This window comes from Tyto alba, unplaced genomic scaffold (assembly GCF_018691265.1).
Source record: "Tyto alba isolate M040663 unplaced genomic scaffold, T.alba_DEE_v4.0 Super-Scaffold_8, whole genome shotgun sequence".
In the NCBI taxonomy this organism is placed as follows: Eukaryota; Metazoa; Chordata; class Aves; order Strigiformes; family Tytonidae; genus Tyto; species Tyto alba.
The window spans coordinates 21,269,792-21,290,903 of record NW_024881329.1 but is presented as its reverse complement, the minus strand read 5'-3'; the positions used below and the strand labels follow the sequence as shown (position 1 = coordinate 21,290,903).

General features: G+C 40.8%; 1 protein-coding gene across 5 annotated transcripts in view; it reads right to left on the bottom strand.

The window, feature by feature from the left end:
• Positions 1-21,054, bottom strand: part of LOC104355461 (GON-4-like protein) — a 29,189-nt gene extending 8,135 nt beyond the window's left edge. For 3 of the 5 annotated variants that reach the window (XM_042785264.1, XM_042785266.1, XM_042785267.1), the window contains exons 1-21: positions 20,611-21,054; positions 18,408-18,569; positions 17,466-17,662; positions 16,002-16,076; positions 15,618-15,668; positions 15,181-15,231; positions 14,295-14,390; positions 13,965-14,069; positions 12,979-13,149; positions 12,369-12,561; positions 11,490-11,591; positions 10,822-10,862; positions 10,413-10,516; positions 7,999-8,197; positions 6,803-6,889; positions 6,102-6,273; positions 5,226-5,370; positions 4,892-5,042; positions 4,113-4,229; positions 1,294-3,030; positions 482-725 (exon numbers count right to left, since the gene is read on the bottom strand). In XM_042785264.1, the coding sequence (XP_042641198.1) occupies positions 482-725; positions 1,294-3,030; positions 4,113-4,229; positions 4,892-5,042; positions 5,226-5,370; positions 6,102-6,273; positions 6,803-6,889; positions 7,999-8,197; positions 10,413-10,516; positions 10,822-10,862; positions 11,490-11,591; positions 12,369-12,561; positions 12,979-13,149; positions 13,965-14,069; positions 14,295-14,390; positions 15,181-15,231; positions 15,618-15,668; positions 16,002-16,076; positions 17,466-17,662; positions 18,408-18,569; positions 20,611-20,971 (4,561 nt within the window). In that variant the 5' untranslated portion in view covers positions 20,972-21,054. The other 2 variants (XM_042785269.1, XM_042785268.1) reach the window with 2 other exon arrangements.
• Positions 21,055-21,112: the final 58 nt, after the last annotated feature.

The window sequence follows — 21,112 nt, the reverse complement described above, 5'->3', positions numbered from 1 at the left end:
TAGATTAGAAATCTATTGATCTAATGGGCTGAGGTCCACCTCCTCGAAGTTCACTGCACAAATTCATCTAGTACTTGCTAGACGCTGGTTAAGGTATTATTTTAATTTATTTTTCCCCAACATGACCTTTTAATACAAAATTCATTTTAACAAAGACTTGACTCATATTGTTCTTATGTAGGTATTGTGTATTAGCCAACACAAAGACCAAATCTTATGTCTGCAAATTTTTGAAGCGTAAATGCATTACAGTGGACTAAGGACACTCAGTTTACATGCACAAGGGCTTCTGTGGTATGAACTGTTTTTACAGAATTGTGACTGTGTTGCAAAATTTAATTTCCACATGGAAAGCATCACTATGCTCATATATGCTAAGTGAAATTAATCCCAGATACAGTTTCCCCATTGTTTTGCTTTCAGTGCACAGAGCAGCTCTATTTCACCCTGCTCTGTGTCAAAAGAAACCCACAGAACTTACCGGCTGGCATTCTGTCGGCTTCCACCTGTGGGGCTGCCTTTGTCAACGTGAAGGCAGATTTAGGTTCCTCTGATACATCTCCACATATCTCATCATCTTTCTGTAAATTCTCTATTCCTTCACCTTCCTCCTCCTCCTCCTCCTCAGGCTCAGAGTTCTCTTCCTGGGAATTCTCTTCTTCAGAATCTCCTTCTTGGCTTAAACGTCTCTCTGTTGCAAGCCAAGTAAGTTTTTCCATTGTTTCCTTAGAAAGCAACAACAAAGAAAGTCACATTGTTTTCTTTAAGTGTTTGTTCTAATGTCATTCAGCAATTAGTTCACTCCATCATAATTCTAACAACCAATTTCACAGATCAACATCTGACCTACTAGAGGATTCTACTGAAGGGATACAATTCAACAACAACCAGAACTACCTATTTTTTTTAATCACACACAAAATTAAATTTCAGAATCTGCCGTTTATAAAAACCCTAAGTTAGATGGAATTCTTCAATGATTATCTTAGTTCTTCAAGGCTTGCTGGAATTGTGACCTGGAAAATAATTTTTACCTAAAGTACTTAAAGAACAGCCTCAGTTGAGGAAGTCCTTACAACTCAGCAGAATTTAAATCTGCATATTTGCAAGATATTCCTTTAGTTAGGACTTAAAATTTGCTCTGAAAAATGTGGTGGCCGATTTCTCTGTAAAACAGCACAATACCATGCTATTATATAGCTAACAATTGGATTCAAATTGTGATTTAGCCTGACTCCACTAGGGTGTTTCAAGACACCAATGCAAGTTTTTTAAAGTTTTGTTTGCTTTTACCTGAAGTTCTGGCACTGAAAGAATAGATTCCTCTGAGGCTGATGACATTTCTTCATCCTCATCTTGTGTAAAATCATCAAAGTCATCGTCTTCCTCTTCCTCTTGTCCTTCTCTCTCTCCTCCAGCTTCAGGGCCAGCTGGTGTCCCAACAGACTGGCCATCTATACTGGACGAATCCTCTGGTCTTCCTAGCGGACTACTAAATTCTGCCTCAACATCTGCTGTATAAGAAAGATTCTTTGGAGACTCACTGCTTACTTGGGGTCCAGCAACAACACCTGCATCCATCTGCTCTTCACCATGGGGGGATGACTGCAAGGCCAGTTGCTCTTCTCCCTTCTCATCACACAAAGCATGCTCTTTTTTAATTTCTTTAAGGTCATTTGAACATGAACATGCAGTTTCCATGTTCAGCTCCTGGCCAAGATCCAGCATGAATTCCTCTTTCACTTCAGCACATAAAAGATCTCTCTTCTGTACTGGGTTTACTTCCTTGGTAGCATCATTTGACTCTTCAGGCTCAATTTTCACCGTTTCATCTGGATCTTCTAAATGAGGCAAAAGGTCCACAGACAATGGCTCTGAAGCATTCTCATCTCCTTCTACCACTGTCCAGCTACAGCAGTCACTCTTATTTACCTTTTCCTGACTGCCATTATTTGAAGTGGCAGGATTTTTACTACACTCCTCCTTGGGGGAGACAGCAGAGCATGAAACGTACAACTCCGGGGGCTCAACCTTGGGCTCCACCGTGGGATAGGTATTTTTGTTGTTTCCAGCAGGGCAGGAAGGAACCAGATTCATCTGTTCTTCATTTTCACCAACAGATGAAGCAGAAAGACCAACAGGGTTAGGAGAGACTATCAATGAAGGGATTGAAGAAGTCACTAGAGGCTGATTTAATGGACATGGGAAAGTGGATGGATTTACTAATAATGTTGTAACTGGAATAGCCTGAGTGCCTCTACCAACTGCTGTACTTATGGGCTGAATCATATTGCAACCATTGCCTATATTAACCACTTTCACTGTGGTAGCAGGTACAGTAAGGATGACAGGAGATGGCTGAATTAAGGGTGAAGTCTTTATCAGTGGGGCAGATTTTGTCCCTTTTTTCTTTTGATATCCCTTACGAACACAAGGCTTACGTATTTTTGCTCCTGCCAAAGCTGGCAACATCAGTTTTGGCTGAAAAGTTACTGGATTTGAGGACACTAGAGCTGGTGGTACAGCAGCTGGAAAAGCTTGTCTGGAGTCCGAATGGGAAGTGGAGAGCACGTTCTGAAATTCCAAGCTATCCCCACTTCCTACCACTGCTGGGACATTCAAAGGCTGCACTCCTGGCACCGTCTGCATAACTGTAGCTGGCTGGATTAGCCGAGGAATCTGAACCATAACTTTGCTGGGAGGAGCTTCTGACTGGGACAACTTCACGGTTTTCTGGATGTTAATAGTGTTGGAACTGGGCTGCAGACAAGGACTCGGTCGAATGAGGACAGGCTTTAGAGCTGAAGACCTCTGCCTCCTCCATGCTCTCCTAGAGAATCGATTGGCAAGGGGCTTTAGGGTCAGCACTAGTCCCTTTGGCATCAGTAGAGGGTACTTCTCATTATATTCTGTGTCTGAAGTTTCCTTTCCTGTCCCCAAAAAGACAGATTCTGCATCAGGTGAACCTGGCATCTCCCTGGTATCTTCTGCTAATTGCTTCAATTCCCCCTGAATGGAGGGCAAGCTTGCCTAAAGGGAACAAGAGTTTATTAGTCCTGTCCATAGGATATTTGTTTATTACCACCTTCAAACAGCACCACGGAAGATGACAGACAGCAACTTGCTCCTAGAACTGTTTTTTATTTACTTTATACTACTGTATATTACTTTGTATTTACTATATATTACTTTATATTCACTACTTTTACTCCAAAGCCTTCAAAAGAATCTGAGATCCTGAAAAACAACAGAACTGAATCGCTTTATAAAAGTTCCTTTAGTAAATACAAGATTTTGTGGGAAGAAAGCTTCACTGCAACAATGAAATGCTATACTTGATTAAGAGAACTGGATTTTATGGAATCTGAGTAATTCTTTCCTCAGACAGTCCTCCTTGACTGACTTGCAGGCATGGTCACTATGCCTCCAACTTAGTCTTGCTTGTGCAAAGAATCTCAGAGAAAGAATCCTTACGAAGCATGAGACATTTGGGTATAATAACAGCCACACTGCAGGTGAAGATAACCTTAAAAAAACCCACCCCAGACCCCCAGATTTCTTCTTTACTCTTAAAAGGCAAGGCTTTAAGGGGAAAGAACACGCCATCTCTCATGGCTGTGATACAGTGGGAACAGTGGCAACCCTGCTAACCATAAGGTGAGGGTCAGACTATCTTGATTAACAAAGCCAAATAACAAAATCAACACATCAAGCCAGAGACATCAGAAATACACCCATGTAGCAAAACAAGGATGTGACAACACACACTATATGTCCATGATTACTTTAATCCTGTACTGCAGCTGGGCAGACAAGCACCAAGAGTAGTGTATAATATTTCAGGTTGACAAGTACCACTGTTCTTGCTACGTTTACTAGCTAGACTCAGAATGACACAGGATCCCATGCAATACAATCAGACTACCTTTTGACTTCAGGGCTGTAGGCTAATGAAAGAACTCACTCTGGACCTAGGCTGGAAAGGAAAAACAAACAAACCAAACAAAAAAAAAAAAACAAAAACAAACAAACACCACAAAAACCCCCAAAAAGAAATCAAGCCAGTAACAACAAAAACCTCGCTAGGCTGGATGAAGAATAGAAGAAACTACCTTTAACCAAAATGGCAGGCGATGTTCTTCTCTCTCCACAGGTGGCTTCCACTCATTTGGCTGAATTTCCTCACAGCACTTGAACAGAATGGGCAACTGTTTTGTCTTTTTATAGTACTATGCAGACACAGGAGAGAACGCAAGACAAGACTGGTCAGATCACCTGTCCAATAATTGCTAGGATGTAGAATAAGGATTGTGCTCTGTAAGTGTTCATGTGAATAAAGCAATTCTCATCACTACTACTTTAATAAGGTATTACCCATAGAAACATTAAAAAGAAATAATAAAGGCTGAACAAGAGCTCACTGCCATCTTGGTATCTCTGGAAAGAAAGCAAAGTGCTAGCAGATATGCAGGCACACTTCAGCATTTCTGGTTCTTAATCTCTCTTCAGCAGTGGCCATTAGCTTACAGGACAGGATATTTGGCCAGTTGGACCTTCAGCCTGACTGGAGACAAAACTTTAAATTAAGCTTCACTATTCAAAGTGTAATTGTATTAATTTCTCAGGATTGTGAAGCCACATCTGTACTAGGACTGTCTGCAAGTGCTGGGCTCTAATGTGTCAAAATAGTAATATAAGTACTTGCAAAGTAGGGAGGATAAGGTGTTTTGAAGAAATCCTCGTTGCTGATAACAGGATGGTGTTTTCTTTAACGAAAGTGTCAGTGCATATACAAAAAGGTCCGTGGAACAAACAGCACATCTTTTCTTGTGTAACAAACACCAACTACACACACAAATCTGAAAAATACCAACCTCAATGCATCACTTACTCTGATGATATTATCAGGGGCTCGATTCATATTGAGATTCTTGATTCGTACTGTAAGCTGGTGGGCAGTTTTTGTTGGCAAGAGATACTTGCTGATCAAAGGTTTTGGAAACTCTGTCCCTTCAAAATGTTTCAAACCTAAAGCTAACAAACTAAACAGGAAGGAAGGAGGGGAAAAGAAAAAAAAAAATAATCTTTTAGACAGTACAGCAGATTGCTATTTGGATATGCTGTTGTACAATACACAGATATCCCTTAAGTTTGCATCCTAGAAACTCTCTTTAGCAAGGAGGTCTCATTTGTACGCATTTTATTCAATAATTCTAAGCACCTACTTGTCCTCTGCCTTGGTGAAGATAATCTTGTCTCGAGGAGGGTTTGCCTTCAGGGAACATATTGGCAGTAACTCTGGATACATGAAGACTCTCTTGGTCGCCAAAATCCATGCCACTTGCTTTGGCAAACACGGGAATTCATTGGCTGTGAAAAAAAAAAAAATCCCACACAGATAAGGATAGATGTATACATGGACAAGTAACGTTTTTCACAACGGGGTTCCTGAGAACACCATTTCTTTTACTTCCTTCACTGCAAGAAGAGACTTTCTCCCTGATTTTTAGAATTTACATACTTTCTACTTGCCGTTAAGTCTACATCAGCAAAAGGTAGAATTACTTTCCCCTTCCGCCTTTTCTTTTGCTCTATAATGAAAAAAGCACTTGTAAAAAGTTCTGTATTTCAAGTGAGCTCACTCTCTAGGTAGCAGAAAAATCACAAACCAAGTATTTGAAACCAACCGTTTGGAGCTTTTTTTTTTTTTTTCCCCACTAAAATACTCCAATGAAGAGAGTATTTCCTTGATGTGTGTTAAACAACACATTTGGAACAACTATTTCCAGATTCATAGTTCCTTGATGGGCTTCCGCAGCTCAAAACATCATCTGCGGCTATATAAATGGCAGGATTATTATGTCAAAGAAAAGCCAGCAGCTCATATAACATGCTTGATTATGTTGCAAGTTTAAGAAGCAAAAAGGCAGCCAGTAAAATTAAATTAATGTGGGTTTTGGTTTTTTTTTGTGAGGTATTTTTAGATAAAAAAATAATTAATTCCAAACAGAAGTCTGAACAATATCTCATCTGGAGGGTGCACAGCAAGAAATAACGCCCACTGTAAATGCTTTCCCACCTCTGTCCCTTCAAATACATACCACTCTTCTTCACAGCTTTGCGAGGGCTCCAATCAACTTGGACTTGGGCGTGAAAATCTTCAATGAGCTGCAGTGCTCCCTTCAAGTTACATGGTTGGAACATTGTTTGAAACTTAGGACTGAATGACTGATGAAGGAGCGTAGAGCTTCGAGCAAAGTTACCAAGCTCACTCTGCAAAGTCAAACACAGAAAAAGATAAAAGAATATGCCTTCCAGTGGAAGGTAAAGAACAAATACATCCATGCAATAATGCAAAAAATAAAAGCTGGTGAAGTGACAGACATAAAGAAAGCAGAGCATTACAGGTCTTTTTGAGCAAATCTAGGAACAATCAGAGAAATTGGTTTTGTTTTTGTTTTCTTTTTTTTTTTTTAATTCCCCCACATTCTAGAATCTTTCAAGGTCTCAGAATGTTCACTAATTACAGAAGCTGTGGTTTTTTAACTTTGTTTTCAGTATTTACAATAAAACAATAAAAAAAATATAAAAGACATGCCAATTCAAAGCACTGCTATTAGTCAGCACAACGTGAATTTCTTCAAGTACTGAGCATGTTCACTGTAGGCTGATAACATCATTCCCTTACTGAGGGGTAGTCTCTCTCAACTTAATGGGATCAATTAAATTAAGCTCTCTAAATATCTCCAGTGACCAGCAATCATTAAAATTCATGCAGCTCTGATTTTAGACATATCCTTACCAAAAACATCCTGGTAGTACTGGCCTCTGAACTTAGAGCAGGGTTGGAACTTGCAAGAAGATGTATTTGAGTCAGAAGCTGAACATGCTTGAAGAATAAAATCAGACAAATGAATTTTTTTCAGTCTATCAGAAATCCAAAAAACTGGAAAGCCTAAGTATAGAGGCGTAAGAAATATCTCCTGAGCACCCCCCAAAAAAAAAAAAAAAAAAAAAAATCACATTCTGACTTCAAAGAACCTCTTAAGCAATAGAAAACTGAGGGGAAACTTTAATATCCACTGACAGGAAGTTTATTACACAGATTTTGAACACATCTGCTTAAGCCTCAGGGCAGTTTACTAGCTTTTGTGCCAGTCTCATACCATAACAATAAAAAGTATACTTTTTTTCTAAATAAATACTTAAGTATTTCTTCAGAAACAATGACTTCAGCTATGAGAATTCCCCACATGTACAAACACCATCCATCTTTCTTTGCAGTTGAAAAATTAAAGTCATGTAGCCTACATGTCTAATGCAAGATCCATTTCTTTTGGCTGTGTTTGAGGTCTGTGTCTTCTCCTTGATGCCAGGCCAAGACACGACACTGTATGAGGCACACAGAATAATAAATGACTGCTCAGCAAGACTTGTATCAACTTCACACAAAACCAGTGCACTTTGTCCTCGTGAGATCGAGTTGACAGTAAGCTTCAAATTTTGAGATTAATTCCTCTTCAACTTTGTATGGACATGGAAAAAAATTATCTTAAGTACAGCTCCTCATCTATGCTGCTGACAGCTTTTAAAATGTCCAAACTGAATTTCTACAGTTTTGTATGGTGGAAAGAGGAAAAAAAGAATCCAAACTACATCAAGAGTAATATTCTGAGAAAGTAATAAAGAAGTTGGTGAAAGCAGAGGATTTTGAGAGATTACAGTCAGAATTCTAACATGGCCAAGGCAGCTATCTCACATGAGAACAATACAGATGCCAATAAATCATCTCTACTTTGCTCATTCAATTCAAATTGTCTTTCAATGTGAAATCAGGCATGTAAGTATCACCCATTAAACCTCCAGCTTCAAATGTAACTTTTCCAATTAATTTCTTTAAGGAAGCACGCAAAATTGGCTTGCTATACCACTGACTTTCCCACCCCCTGCAGTATACAGCAAATATTCATTAGGTCAGACCAGATAACATTTTATTACCTGCTGCATTTGCTGTTGAAGTCTCTTTCTTTGCATACTGTCTAGAACAAGGCTCTGGAGAGGCTTCTCATTTTGAGGTTTTGATTTTTCTATCTCTTGTGGTGGCTTGATGGAGGACTTTTTCATTCTCAACTGCTCAAGTTGTTCCTTCACTGTCCGGTGTTGTTCATTCAGTAAATTGGCCAGAGGCTCTTCAAATCTGTTTTGAGATCAGGCAGACCAAAATATAATAAACATATCTAATAACCATTCACATTTACTTAGAATACTTTACTCTGTATCTGGGATGCACAGTTTAAGAACTATCATCCCTGTACTACTCAACATTTCAACAATACCTTCAACTCGAAACAATAGCTATTTATACCATTGGCTTATACATAAACCTTTTCATCTACCACAGCACTGTTGTAGTTCTGGGATGAAATGCTTCAACTGTTTATTCCAAGAACAGCTAACAGGCTTGTCCACCAGTCCGAAACATATCCCACGTGTGTTCCACTCAAGTGCTCAGATACTCTCAACAGTAGTCAGGATCTAAAATAATCTAGAATACATTTTAACCAATGCTGTTCAATTTGTATCATCAGGCAAGGTTTGAACACAAGGTATTGTGGGTGGCATTTTACCATGAGGGTCTCCAGAAAGATCACACTCTGACTCTAGTGCTGTTACTTTAAAAAATAAAAATATTAAAGTATTATCTAGCTTTATACAGAATACTTTACTAGACATCTGCTGATACTATAGTAAGAACTACTCCTGTAGCAGAAAAGATGATGCACATATTACTATCCGTTCAAAAACAGCTTCAACTATCCCCTGCTTTATGACAGAATTTTATTTATTTTAGCTACACCAGTTAACATTCTGATTTCTGCTAGTTATCAGCTTCACTTCTGTAACAGGCCTGAAGTCAGTTATAAGTAAAGCTGTTCCACGATGCTTCTAATGGTATCATAAAAACAACAATAAATCTAGCAAATGGATATTTTGCCACAATACAACTTTAAGAATCCTATATACACATAAAACTGGGGAAGAAACAACTAGGGGAACTGCCCAAAGAAAAATGAATACAACTAGCCATTATCAAAGACAAATGCATACAAATAATAAACAAGAGCATCAAGTTTCCCTGCTTTTAGTCTGTAGCTGGTTTAAGAATCACTGGACTCCCCTCTGGTACTGCTCATCCCAGAGAGTATCAAGAAACTCCAGCCTTCATTTTAGCTCCTTTCCCAAACAGATACAGCTTGATCTTGAGCTGATCTGCCCCATAAACAAGGAGACAACATCCATACTGCAGTTCACCTTTAGCCAGTTTACATAATCAGTTAAACAGAGTGGTATTATTATCTAGGAAGAAGTGCTTGAGACCCTTTCCTCTTCAAGGCACTGTTTCAAGCATAACCCGTATCAAAAATCATCAAAAGCCAATTTCCAAACTTTACAGCCATTTCAGACCTAGCCCTCAGCTATCTTCTGCTGTCTTTTTCCTTAGAAAAGGCCACCATTACATCCAAGCTATTTACTTAAAAGGTGACATAGTTGGTCAAACCAGCTCCTCAAGCACTTCTTGTAATCAGAAAAAATGTAAGGGCAGTACATGAACTTTAGCCCTCTCCTTAACAACAACAACAAAAAAAAATTAAAAGGCAATTTCTGTAATTATTTCAGAACACTACACTCACCACCACAGCGTAAAGCACAAGAATTAAGGGAGCTAGAGTGGCTGTCACTCTGAGGTTGGGACCTTCTTTGCACAGGTCCTGCATAGCTTTGACCACATATGCAGGAACACCCCAGTATCCGGTTTCTCTTCCCATTGCTTTGAAGTATCATTGTCAGTCATGCAATATCCTGCTCCTCTAACTACTGTTAACAGCTCAAGTAAGTGTCTTAGGTAGTGATGCAAGTTTTTCAGAAGAATTAGTCTAATAAATGGGGGATATGTGGATGGACTTGAGAAATAAACACAATTTAAATACACAGGGACCATATATATAGCATGGAGATTAAAGAAGCAGGAACAGAATCCCCCACTAGAGGTGCTGCCTTGCTGGAATAGATCATTCTGAAAGACCTTGGCTGTTGTCAGCTATGATACAAATCTTTTAGTGCCGGCATTCTTCTTGCCTCTTTCTGAACAGTTACATTTTCATTGTCATCATCTTAAGACGTATCACAATCAGTGAAGTCAGAGGTAGCAGAGAGAAAAAAAGAGGGTCAAGTTAGGTGTTCAATCTCACATAAAACCGGCTCAGAGTTTTCAAAACAGTGGCCTGCGCTGAAAAGGCATTATCTCTTTGGTGGATGGCCTAGCATAGCTGCAAGTAACCATAGGCTTTTTATCCTAATAACAGAGCTGTTGTTATTTTTTTAGTTTTATGACCATAAACAAATGATCCTACCTAAGTGCCTGTGGTGTATTAAAATTTGGCCGAGACTCTGTAACATTATCTTCATCTTCTGGACCTTCATCTTCCATGTTCGAGAAACCCATCTCATCCTGAAACTGATAGCAAATGTGTAGCAACAGTCAGGAATAGAAAGCTCAAATAGTACATTTACTATCAACTGTCTTTAGATAATAAAGATTGTGATGATTCTCTTAGCATAGACATTCATCTCCGCAAGGACTTAAGGAAGTTCCTATGTACATTCCTTCCCAAGGCTAAAAATTACACTATTATGGTAGGGCCCTCTGCACATAGTCAGCATGAAGCATCTTACAGAGACAACCCCTTTATGGCTTTAGAGATTTCATGTCATATCTGAGAAAGATCTGGTCTTCAGTGCTATATCTAATTTATCACTTACTGTCTCAAACAGCTCCTCCATCAGTTCATTCACTTCCTTTTCTGCAAGTAAAATTAAAAAGAAGTATGAAGATTTCTTTTCCAAGAAACACTTTGCAATCCTGTGATTATATTAAGTCATTTAAGGAATCTCTCTTGCAAAGAGAGGACCAAGAAGGCAAGGCCTCTGATATTATATCATCTTTTAATGCTGGGCCCCGTAAAACTTCAGCTGAGACTGGTTTGATTCAGAAATATCCCATAAAAACTAATGTTCAGAATTAAAGTTAAGTTAACCTAAGACCTAAAACAAGTGTGCTTTATTGAGAAGATTAAAAGTGGTATGTTTATAGAACTCTTAAGATTGTAAGGACTTGGAGAAATACACTCAAGTCATAAGGCAAGCATTCAATTCTGAATTGGCTGAAGCTTTATGACAGACTGTACTATCACTTAAGTATTAATCTTCAGTCTTTGCTATGGAGTAAAATTGCATCTAACAGCACAGCAGCTCTGGCTAGATCCTCTCGTATTCACAGAAAGCCAACTTTGCATAGAACAGCTGTTCAAGTCAGCGTGCATATTTTTTTTTAAACTAGCCTACACTGCAAAATCTTTGCAACAAAACACCCACTTTTCAAGTTAATTACTAACCCTAACAAGAAAGGAGGCAGGATTCCCAAGACTTACTGGTAATTCTCACAGCACGATCATTTCTGAAGTCTTCTGTATCTGGTTCATCCAAATCTTCCAGGAAATTGTACTCAGGGTCATCATCATCATCTGCTTCATCTAATAAGAAGCATGTTTTGAAACATCATTACCCTGCCCCAAGATCAATCAGCTGCCATGAGCAGAAGCACTTCATTTATTGCCTGACCTAACACAGAGGGCTAGGAATACTGCTTGAAATTAACTGTATGTTCTTTTTTATGGAAGTGATATTGAGCTCATCCTCTTTTCAAACTGAGCTAGCAGCATCCTTATTTGTAGCCTTTCCCATTTAGAAAAGCTGGATCTATTCTCTGTGACCGGAGTTTCAGCTGAATTTAGGAATGAAGTAGCATCATTTCAATTGGTGTTTTATATTCAATTTGCACAAAACTGTAAGCAACCAGTAAATTCAGGACAAAAGGAAGTCAAGCCCCAAAACTTGGCTCTTGTTTCTTCTCAAAGAAGAAAACAGTTGTTTCTATCAAAACAAGTCATGTCCTTAACAAGGAGCATGACACGCTCAGACAGATTCAGGTATATCAATGCTGCCAGCTTCATGACGCAGAATGATGGATTAAGGGCTGAAACAGGTAGCTTTTGTTTATGGTTGCCAGTTACTGCATGTTCTGGGTAGTAATATTTAAAAGTGAGATACCTGCGGTTTAAAAACCCTCGTAAATGTCCATGGAGAAGATAAGGAAAGCTGATAGCATGCAAAACACATGCATATTACTAAACAAGATACTGGCTGCAGCCAAGAACATCATGCATAAAATAGAAAGGAAAGTCTCCAGGCTTTCAATATAACCCCCAATTCCCATGAACAACAGCACCACCATCACATCTGTCTCATACCTTCATTCTCCACATCATCATTCATGAGCCCTCCAAGCCACCTTTTCCATTCTTCATCATCTGCAGTATTGGGATCATACATATCAGGTGTGATATCCGGGGCCCGGAGCTCAGCCTCCAGCTGACCAAGAGGAACATCCTTCAGTGGTCTCTTAGATCGGGTTCGGAAGGCAATGAGGCTGTCTTCCAGAGACTGAAAGGTGAAGGGAAAGCACGATGGAACTGTGTTAATAGCACACTTGCAGGCAAAACACAACTAAGATGACAGGATATCTTTCAAAAGGAAAACTATTTTCATTAGTTACGTAAACGTCATAGAACTACATTTAACAGTCAAAACAAGGGCACTGAGAGACATGTAAGTAGAAAGTGCAGTTATGACACAAGAAGCTTCAAGTATGCCTCACTAACAACACTTTACGTACAGGTACCTCTATTCTCTCACAAAGCTAGTGTCCTACACACTATGGAGATTCAACTTATTTAAAGTTATAAAAGGAGAGCAGAGTACAGTAAAAGTAACAGCAGAGAACACCAGAAAGTTACCTCCTTTCTAACAAATTTTACTCAAACTAAAACCACACCATTATAGCATCCCCAAAATCAGTACCTGGTAAGAATCCATGCATACTGGGCTTGAAGCCAATTCTTCATCCACTGCATGCAGCTTCTCCATGAATGTGCTGTCTTTGTTTTGCTTTGGTTTAGGAGGTGGTGGAGGTCCCATGGGAACTACTTCAGCACTAATATGTCTAACAACAGGTGCAGAAACCTTCTCCATCTAATTAAAAAGGCCTTTGTGTTAGAAGGTTTTATTTAGAACATAAATTTCCAAGGACAGACAGAATAAGTCTCTCTTTCTGCTTGACCACAGTCTATCACAACAGAAATGAGAGAAATACTTCACAGAAGGAAATGGATTCTTTGTATTACATTCAGTTTGATTTTCAGAAAGTACAAATAAATTTATTATCCAAAAGACTTGCAGGAAAGGAAACATTTGGAAAATTTGAGTATCAGTCTCAACATTACTAGAGCTGATAAACTTAAACACTAGCAGTTGCGGCACACTCCCAACCCTCCCAAAAACAAACCCATGGTGAATAGAACATGGAAATATCAATACATTACTGCTCTTTCCCGGATTCCAGTATCAGTGGTCAGCTCTCACAGTCACTTTCTCATTCCTGTCTGCTGTTTGGCTCTTATCACGTGGCACATACTCCTTCAGTGCATACAGTCACCACAAATACCTTTAAGCTTTTATCAAAATCACTTTCCCCTTCTAAGCCAAGCACAGAAAGCAATTCTCCTGCACTCCTCTCAAAGGAGAAAAATTATCTGAAGAAGAGCTGATTGTTTCCATTGCCAGTGCTTTTTTTAAGTACTCATGTTTATTTTAGCCTAAGCTCTTTCTGCAAGGGTTGCACTTCACTGCTTATGCAGAAAGTGTTGCAGTGGGACCCTAACGCCACACAGCACCTGTAATGTCACAACTTTTAGCAATAATATGTATGTTTGCTTTTGCATTAGTAATTTAAGAATGACGACTGAAAGTTGTTTCCAAAGAAAGCAAAAACTCTCTTGCAAGTTTACCTCACAGAGTGTCCCTCCCTCTTCATCAGATGATCGCCTTGTCCTAGATCGTTTTGCTCCCCGAGGAGAAGAAGCAGCGCTCTCTACATCACTTTCCAGTAAGCTCTACAGTGCAAAAGACACAGAATGAAATCAGGCAATCATGCCACAATCAAACACTGCTTCAACTAGTATTTCAACAACTCTTTTTAAGCTAAATGAATAATACAGCATTGAAGAAATATCACTAGGAGGTCCAGGACAACTTACACATTTTCATGTGTTAAATAAAGAGAGCTTTCTACTGCCTCCATGCTGAACAGAACAGATCTTCGTACAAGTTGCATTTACCTCTTCTGCAGTCTCATCCTCATCTTCATCATCAGGCTGGTATTCTTCATCAGATGAATCATCTTCCTCAAGAGGAATGTCCACAAACTGAGGAGGCTGCAACAGAACAGAAGAAAGGTGACAACTTTTTACAGGCAAGATAGAGTTGCACTCTAACTGTGCACTATCAGATCAAAGATTTCTAACTGAGGAAATACACTGAAGCTCAGAAAGGAAGGAGGCTACTGAAAAAGGCTGAAGAAAACAAAAAAAAAATACTAAAGTAAGATTGGTAAAACAAAGTAAGTAGCTTGAAAAGGTGCAAGAACAGGCACAAATGGTTGGGCATTTATATGATGGAAACACTGCATGAGCAGACACTATCCTAAAGACACATTTCTAGTACTTGAATGGCCATTCACTCCTGCTACACTGCTGAATCCTGCCTACACCTAGATAACAAATCTGTTGAAGCAGGCAGAGCTGAGCAAAACCAGTTGATATCAGGACATATTTCCAGGCAGTCCTACCGTGTATAAAGCAGTCCTAGGGAGAACCTCACAGCATGAGGCCTGGGCAGTAGCATTCACTATCAGAAATTTCATCCAGGTAGAGGCTGCTGCAGTACCAACATGGGAAGCTGGTCCACCCAGCAGAAAAAGACATCCCTATGGCATGTCACCAGCTCATCATGCTCGGTCTGCCCCTGGAGGCAGGTCTTTTGGGCCCTCTGTGCACCTGCTGCTGTGTTAACTGCCTTGTCCTGCCTTGCATACCCTGTTTGCAATGCTCCTGGTCACCAATACTCCCAACATGCTAGACACAAGCCTGCTCCACCCCTCCAAAAGATTCCTTGCTCAGCAAGGTGCCTCTAGTATCGTCTCCAGTTTCCCAGTAGTTCACTTACCTTCACCTCATTTGCCTTCTTAATTGGAGAAATATTCCATGTTGGAATCACCTACAGATAATAAAAACAATTTAACTGTTGTCTCTGAAAAGCACATTGTCTATTAAACCCAATGAGTACCTGAGCTTGATGCCTGGTTCTCCAAAGTAGGCAAGTAACAGACTTCAAACAAAGGCTAAACTGCCCACGTGATCTCTCTACAGTCAGTAACTTTAGTACAACAGATACTGTCAAGCCACTGCATTTTCTAACTCTGACCTGGTTCTATTCTGCTTATCTAAAACAAATTTTTTTTTTTTTACATTGTTTTAACTTATTTTTTCATTTTAAGAATAAATCGCATAAAAGCACACTTTACACTTCTTTTAGAAGACCCAACAATCAAAACCACTTGGGCAGGGGGAGGGTGCAATAATAAAAGCAGATGACGTACTTACCACTCCTTTCTCCACAACTTCCTTCAGTTTGGAACGAGTCATTTTGGGCTCCTGAAAGTTTAAAACAAGACAACAGCAACCTAATTCAGCTATTTTCCTTAACTGCAAGCTTTCCCTCAGCAACAAGTTACTAAAAGACTTTTCCCTTTTTTTAAATTCATTACCTTTTAGACATGATCAGAGTATATAAAAATAACACCTCATAATTCTGTTTCATAATTTACACTCATACACAGACACTATTCACTTCATCCAGGTGGCAAATCTGGCAATGAAATGTAAGTTACGGTACTACCTATTCCCTCCATACCACATCACAGACCAAGAAGACAGACCGGAGAAGGTACCATGCATTTTGAACAACAGAAAAGGCTTTTTACTTACAAACAGAGGTATGTCTTCTGTCTCACTGATGGCTGCTTTCATCATGGCAACCACATGCTCATTTGTGATCACTTCCTACAGGAACACACAAAAAAGTATCCTTTAGATTCTGTTTGTTAAAAAGAAACAGACTTAAGGTTAAAACTAGTTGGAAATATGATGGCGAAATATTCCATGTACAACATACTTTTATTACAGTATAATTACAAAAAGTAGATCGTTCAGTGACTGGACAAGAAAATATAAAGTAAACACAGCAGTGATAAAAACATTTGTACTATATTCTTTGTGAATGCCCCACGGAATAAATTTCCAGCAGAAGGAAAGAAAATAGTTGAAACAAAAGGCCATGCCCCTCTGCCCTACATCAAGTAATCAGTAAAATGTGCCAATCCCAGCCACATGAGAAATGCTGCTACAAAGCTGCAACAGAAAAACTTAAATCCTTAAGCACTCACAGGCTTCCAAAATAGTAAGGGTCTAATTCTCTAGAGAAAGTATAACCACCTACTCTTTGAAACACTGTGCTATGTAATTTCAGAAAACACTGTATATATTTAAAATAAATAGGGGAAGGCAGAAGAGACTCAGTATCTGTGACTACATTTTCTGAATGCCGTCCTAAGGTTCCAGGAAAGGTAGGTGACAGATATTTACAGCCCTTCCACAGAGCCCTGGGACAGAGAAAAGCATTAGTTTATAGCACTTGCACAAAACCAGCTAGTGAATCTGACCAAAAGAATCATGGCAGTCACCAGTTTATTTGCCACAGGGATGGCAAAAAGGTAACATTTCTGAGATCACCTGGATTAGAACAATACTAGCTGTAGGAAAAAAGCAAGCACAAGTTTTAATTTTGTGTGAAAATAAGTACTATTGATCTCCAGACCCTGCTCATGGGATAAACTGAAATCTACATCTAATACAGGTATAGAATTAGAGTTTTACGACACAGCTGTGACAGCAGATACTCTTCTTGCAGTTCCTTTTCAACTGGAAGTTATGCATTAGACTAAAACGTTGGTTGGGGTCATTAATGAAGAGTAATGCCCTTCTGTCAGCACCACTGGAATTCCATCAGGACTTCATCATGAAAGAGTTCACTCAAAACAAGTAACAGTGAGATCACAGCCTATCACAGTCAATCTCCTCACCAGGAACCAGAAGCACGCATTTTAGTTCAATTACTCCTGCTATTAGGGTACACTAAAACAGACCCATTCACCCCTGTAAACAAATGGAAGTCAGGGATCAATACCTACTAACAAAGTCAGGTCCAGGTAACTTACATGTACACTACATGATTCTCTCTTTATAGCTTTTTATAGGATTAGAATGTGGGTGCCTACTAAGTCTTCCTTGTTCATTGAAGTGCTACCATTAGTACTATACTCAAGACTACACTGCACATTCTTAAAAAGCTGGGCACTTCTCTATTCCCTGTCATAGTCCTGCAGCACTCACATGCAGGATGTTTCGCACATTGACAACAGTCAGGTTATGTTGTTTAGCTCCATCTTCTAAGGTGCGATCAAGGGTATCATCCAGCTTGATGTCACAAGTCAAAGATCCCTCCTCCTCTTGACTTTTCCCTTCTCTTTTCCGTTTAGTTGCCTTCCTCCTCTTCTTCCTTCTCTCAATATCCTCTCCATCTTGCTCCTCTGAAAATTAATAAAAATGGAATCTAAGAATTCAGATACTTCACATCCAGCACATTCTGACAGTATGAGTTTAAAAAAAAAAACAAAGCTAGAATTCTTCAGATACTGAAGTGGCAGCAGCCTTCCAAGAGCTGATAAGCAGATCACCTGAATGAAGATGGCCATAAGAACTAGAAACAGTCTTTTGAATGATTGATTCAAATTCTGCAGGACCTGAGTGAGTCACATTAGTCAAGCAAATAAAGGTATGTATTTGCCATCTCTACTAGACTGATTTTACAGAATGGTCTCAGCAGCCTTTTCACACCTTTTCTGGAGGGAAGTGTTTTAAGTGTACCATCAAGATTAAAACAGTTGCAAAACTTCAGGCACCATATAGAAACAGCAAATTAGTTTCCGGGAAATAAAGTGTTTCCCAAGTGCTGTTTTGATGACTCAGGGAAATGAAAGAATAACAACTTCTCCTCTGAAGGAAAGCAATGCTTTTAGTAACCAAAAACTGCAGATCAGCTCCAGCACATTTTACTTGGATACCAGTAGTTTATTTAGACACTGAATTACAGAGCACAGGATGAAAACTTCAAAAAACATTGCACCTAAGCAGCCCCTGCCATGGTATACACAATTCCAGAGTTGTCCATCTACTGTATCAAGTCACAGGTCTGTTTCCTTGCACAAATCTTACCGAATGGAATAAACAGCCCCAAATTCTCATTTTCCTTATCAGTCTGCTGGGGCCACTCACCAGCTCTGGTGTTCTTCAGTGGCTTCATCACAGTTGAATTTCTAACAGCCAGCTGCAAAGAACTTCTCACCGGTGACTCCTGCACTGCAGATTGGTTTTCAGTCAGATACGGATCTCTCTGTGAATTTGCTTCCACCTCTGTATACAGCTTAGGCGTTTTCCCTGTAAACAGCATACACTAAGTTGTAGTCAGATACACCATACAGACACAGCTGAGTGAGGTTAAGAGGCTGCTGCAATTACAAAAGCTTACTGTGATCCATTCAAATCTGTTAAATCAACTGCACAAGTCTAACCTGGCCAGTGAAAGTGTTGCAGATACCCTGAGCACTGCAGCAGGAGTGCTGTCCTGCTGGAAACAAATCCAGGCGAAGAGATCCCCACCTCCAGCTATTTCAGTCTGGCTCCCTCCTCTATCCATTTTGCACATCTAGACTCAAAACTGTTCCTGTCAAATGATCCAATCAAAAAAACCTGACCATTTGTTTAAAACATGGTTGTACTCCCTGTTGTATAAATGCAACTGTAGCAACAGAAATCAACAACTAGGGGCAGGTACTCCTTCACCCAGACAGGTTATTCACAGCTAGAACAAGCACAGCTGACTAACTACCTTAGGATGCAGCTTCACAGTCACCTTGGGCCAATTTAAAACCACACGACTACAGACCCTTCCTGCTCCTATTCTGCACAGTCCTCAAAAACAACGGTGAACTGACCCCTGTTCCACTCCCCTTTCTCCAGACACAAAATCAGCTTTCAGTCAAATCAGTGAGCTAATCACAGCAGCACAGGAATCAGAGGCAACAGTTTTCACAAGGAAATGAGAAAGCACTGTCCCTTTTTGCTGCAGCCTGGAGTTAGATGGGCTTACAATGATTATTAAGAAACAGCTGAAACCTGAAGTTTAATGAACACCTTAAGCCAGTACGAAAACACATTCTCACTCAATAAAACCAGGACCCCAACACCACAGCAGCTGCTGCTCTGGGCTGGTACAGCTATGGGTGCAGCTGCACAGAAAATCAGATCAGGGAGTTGATCCAGATGGAGAGGAAAAAACACCACCACCACTTCCCACACACCCCCACTTTTTTTTGCCAGGTCAATTCTCCAATCTCATTGAGCTCAGCAATAAAGATGTATACCAGGTAAGAGAAAAAGAATATGATGGGCAATTTGGGAAAACAGGAAACTACCACTTATTTCAGTAGACTTAAAGACACCGGAGAGACAAAGTAAGCATTGCTTTGATCATTAATACCTCTATCTCCCTCAGGAGCTCACACATCACACTTTCAGTGAGTGAACCTCAGAGCAAACAAACTTCACCTGGACTTTTTACACAAACTTCAAAAATACCTACGTTCCACAACAAATTTGTAACTTGATATTAATACAAGTTCTATTTGCATCAGTTCTTGTAAAGGATCACAGCAGAGCCCCATACAAGTGCCCCTCTAGACTATTTCAAATGCTTGAAAGAATTACCTTCCGAGAGTGAAAGCAAATGCAGAAAAAAACCTCTGATAATCAGTATTTTTGGAAGCAGCAGCTTGCACTTTTGCCAGTCTCACAACTCACTAGCCAAACATTAGTTTTTAAAAGCTAAATGCCAGGTGACTGTTCCAAATGAAATCCTGGATTTACAAGGACTTGTCTGAAGACTAGCTGAAAGCAACATATCCTGCACTATGTAAAAGCTGAGAAATACCTCCATGAAAGTTACTGTTAGGACTGGTCCCTATAGCAGTCCATAAAAGACTAAACACAAGGGTGAGACCTGGAAAACACATGCAAGTTTGTAAAACTGAGTATTTTCGGTTGGAAATTTGAAAAATAAACCCAACTTCTAAAATAGGGTTCGGCAACACTAGAGGCAAGCAGTTTAAGTTCTTAATTAGCTTTCTAATGTTTTAAGGGAGGAAAACCCACCAACTTCGAAAATGGGTTGCCTGCTAACCTGTAATAGGTCAGAAAACAGGGCGGGGTGGGGGGGGGGGAACAAAAAACACAAAAACAAGCACAAAACACCACACAACTAAGCACCCAAAAGGAGAAGCTTATATAAAAACGCCTGTGAAGCGCTGCCTTAGTCGGCCCCGGCGCAGCACCGACGCCAGGGCGGCAACCGGGGTGACGGCGTGCAGAGCCCCACGAACGCCCCGCAACACGCCCCGGGACGGGCAGCGCCCACATTTACCTTCCGCCGCCGCATCGGGACTCGCGAGGCCCTCGGGAAGCTGGGCGGCAGCGCAGGCCTCCTTCGCGCCCGTCGCCTCCTGCCCGGGGCCCGGCGCCGCCCTGGTGAGGGGCCGCTGCCCGCCTTTCAGCAAGGCCTCCCCGGGCCCCCTCCACGCGCCCGGGCCGGAAGAGGGCGGCCCGGCGGCTCGGGCCACCGGCGCCGGTTTGGCGGAGGAGCAGACATCAGCAGCGGCCGCCGAGGAGGAGCCGCCGACGCCGGACAGCTCCTCGTCTTCGCCGCCGCGCTCCCGCGGGCTCTGCGGCCCCGCCACCGCCGCTCTCCTCTTCTTGCAGGGGAGCATCTTCAGCGACAGCGACATCCCGGCGCCCACCTGGAAGACAGGAAAGCGGCTGGCCGTGCCGCCCGGGCCCCGCCGCCCCGTCCCGCTCGCTCCGCAGGAAGCGGAAGCGCCGCGGGGCCCGCCCGCCGCGCAGGCGCCGCGCCGCCATCTCGGCCAGGC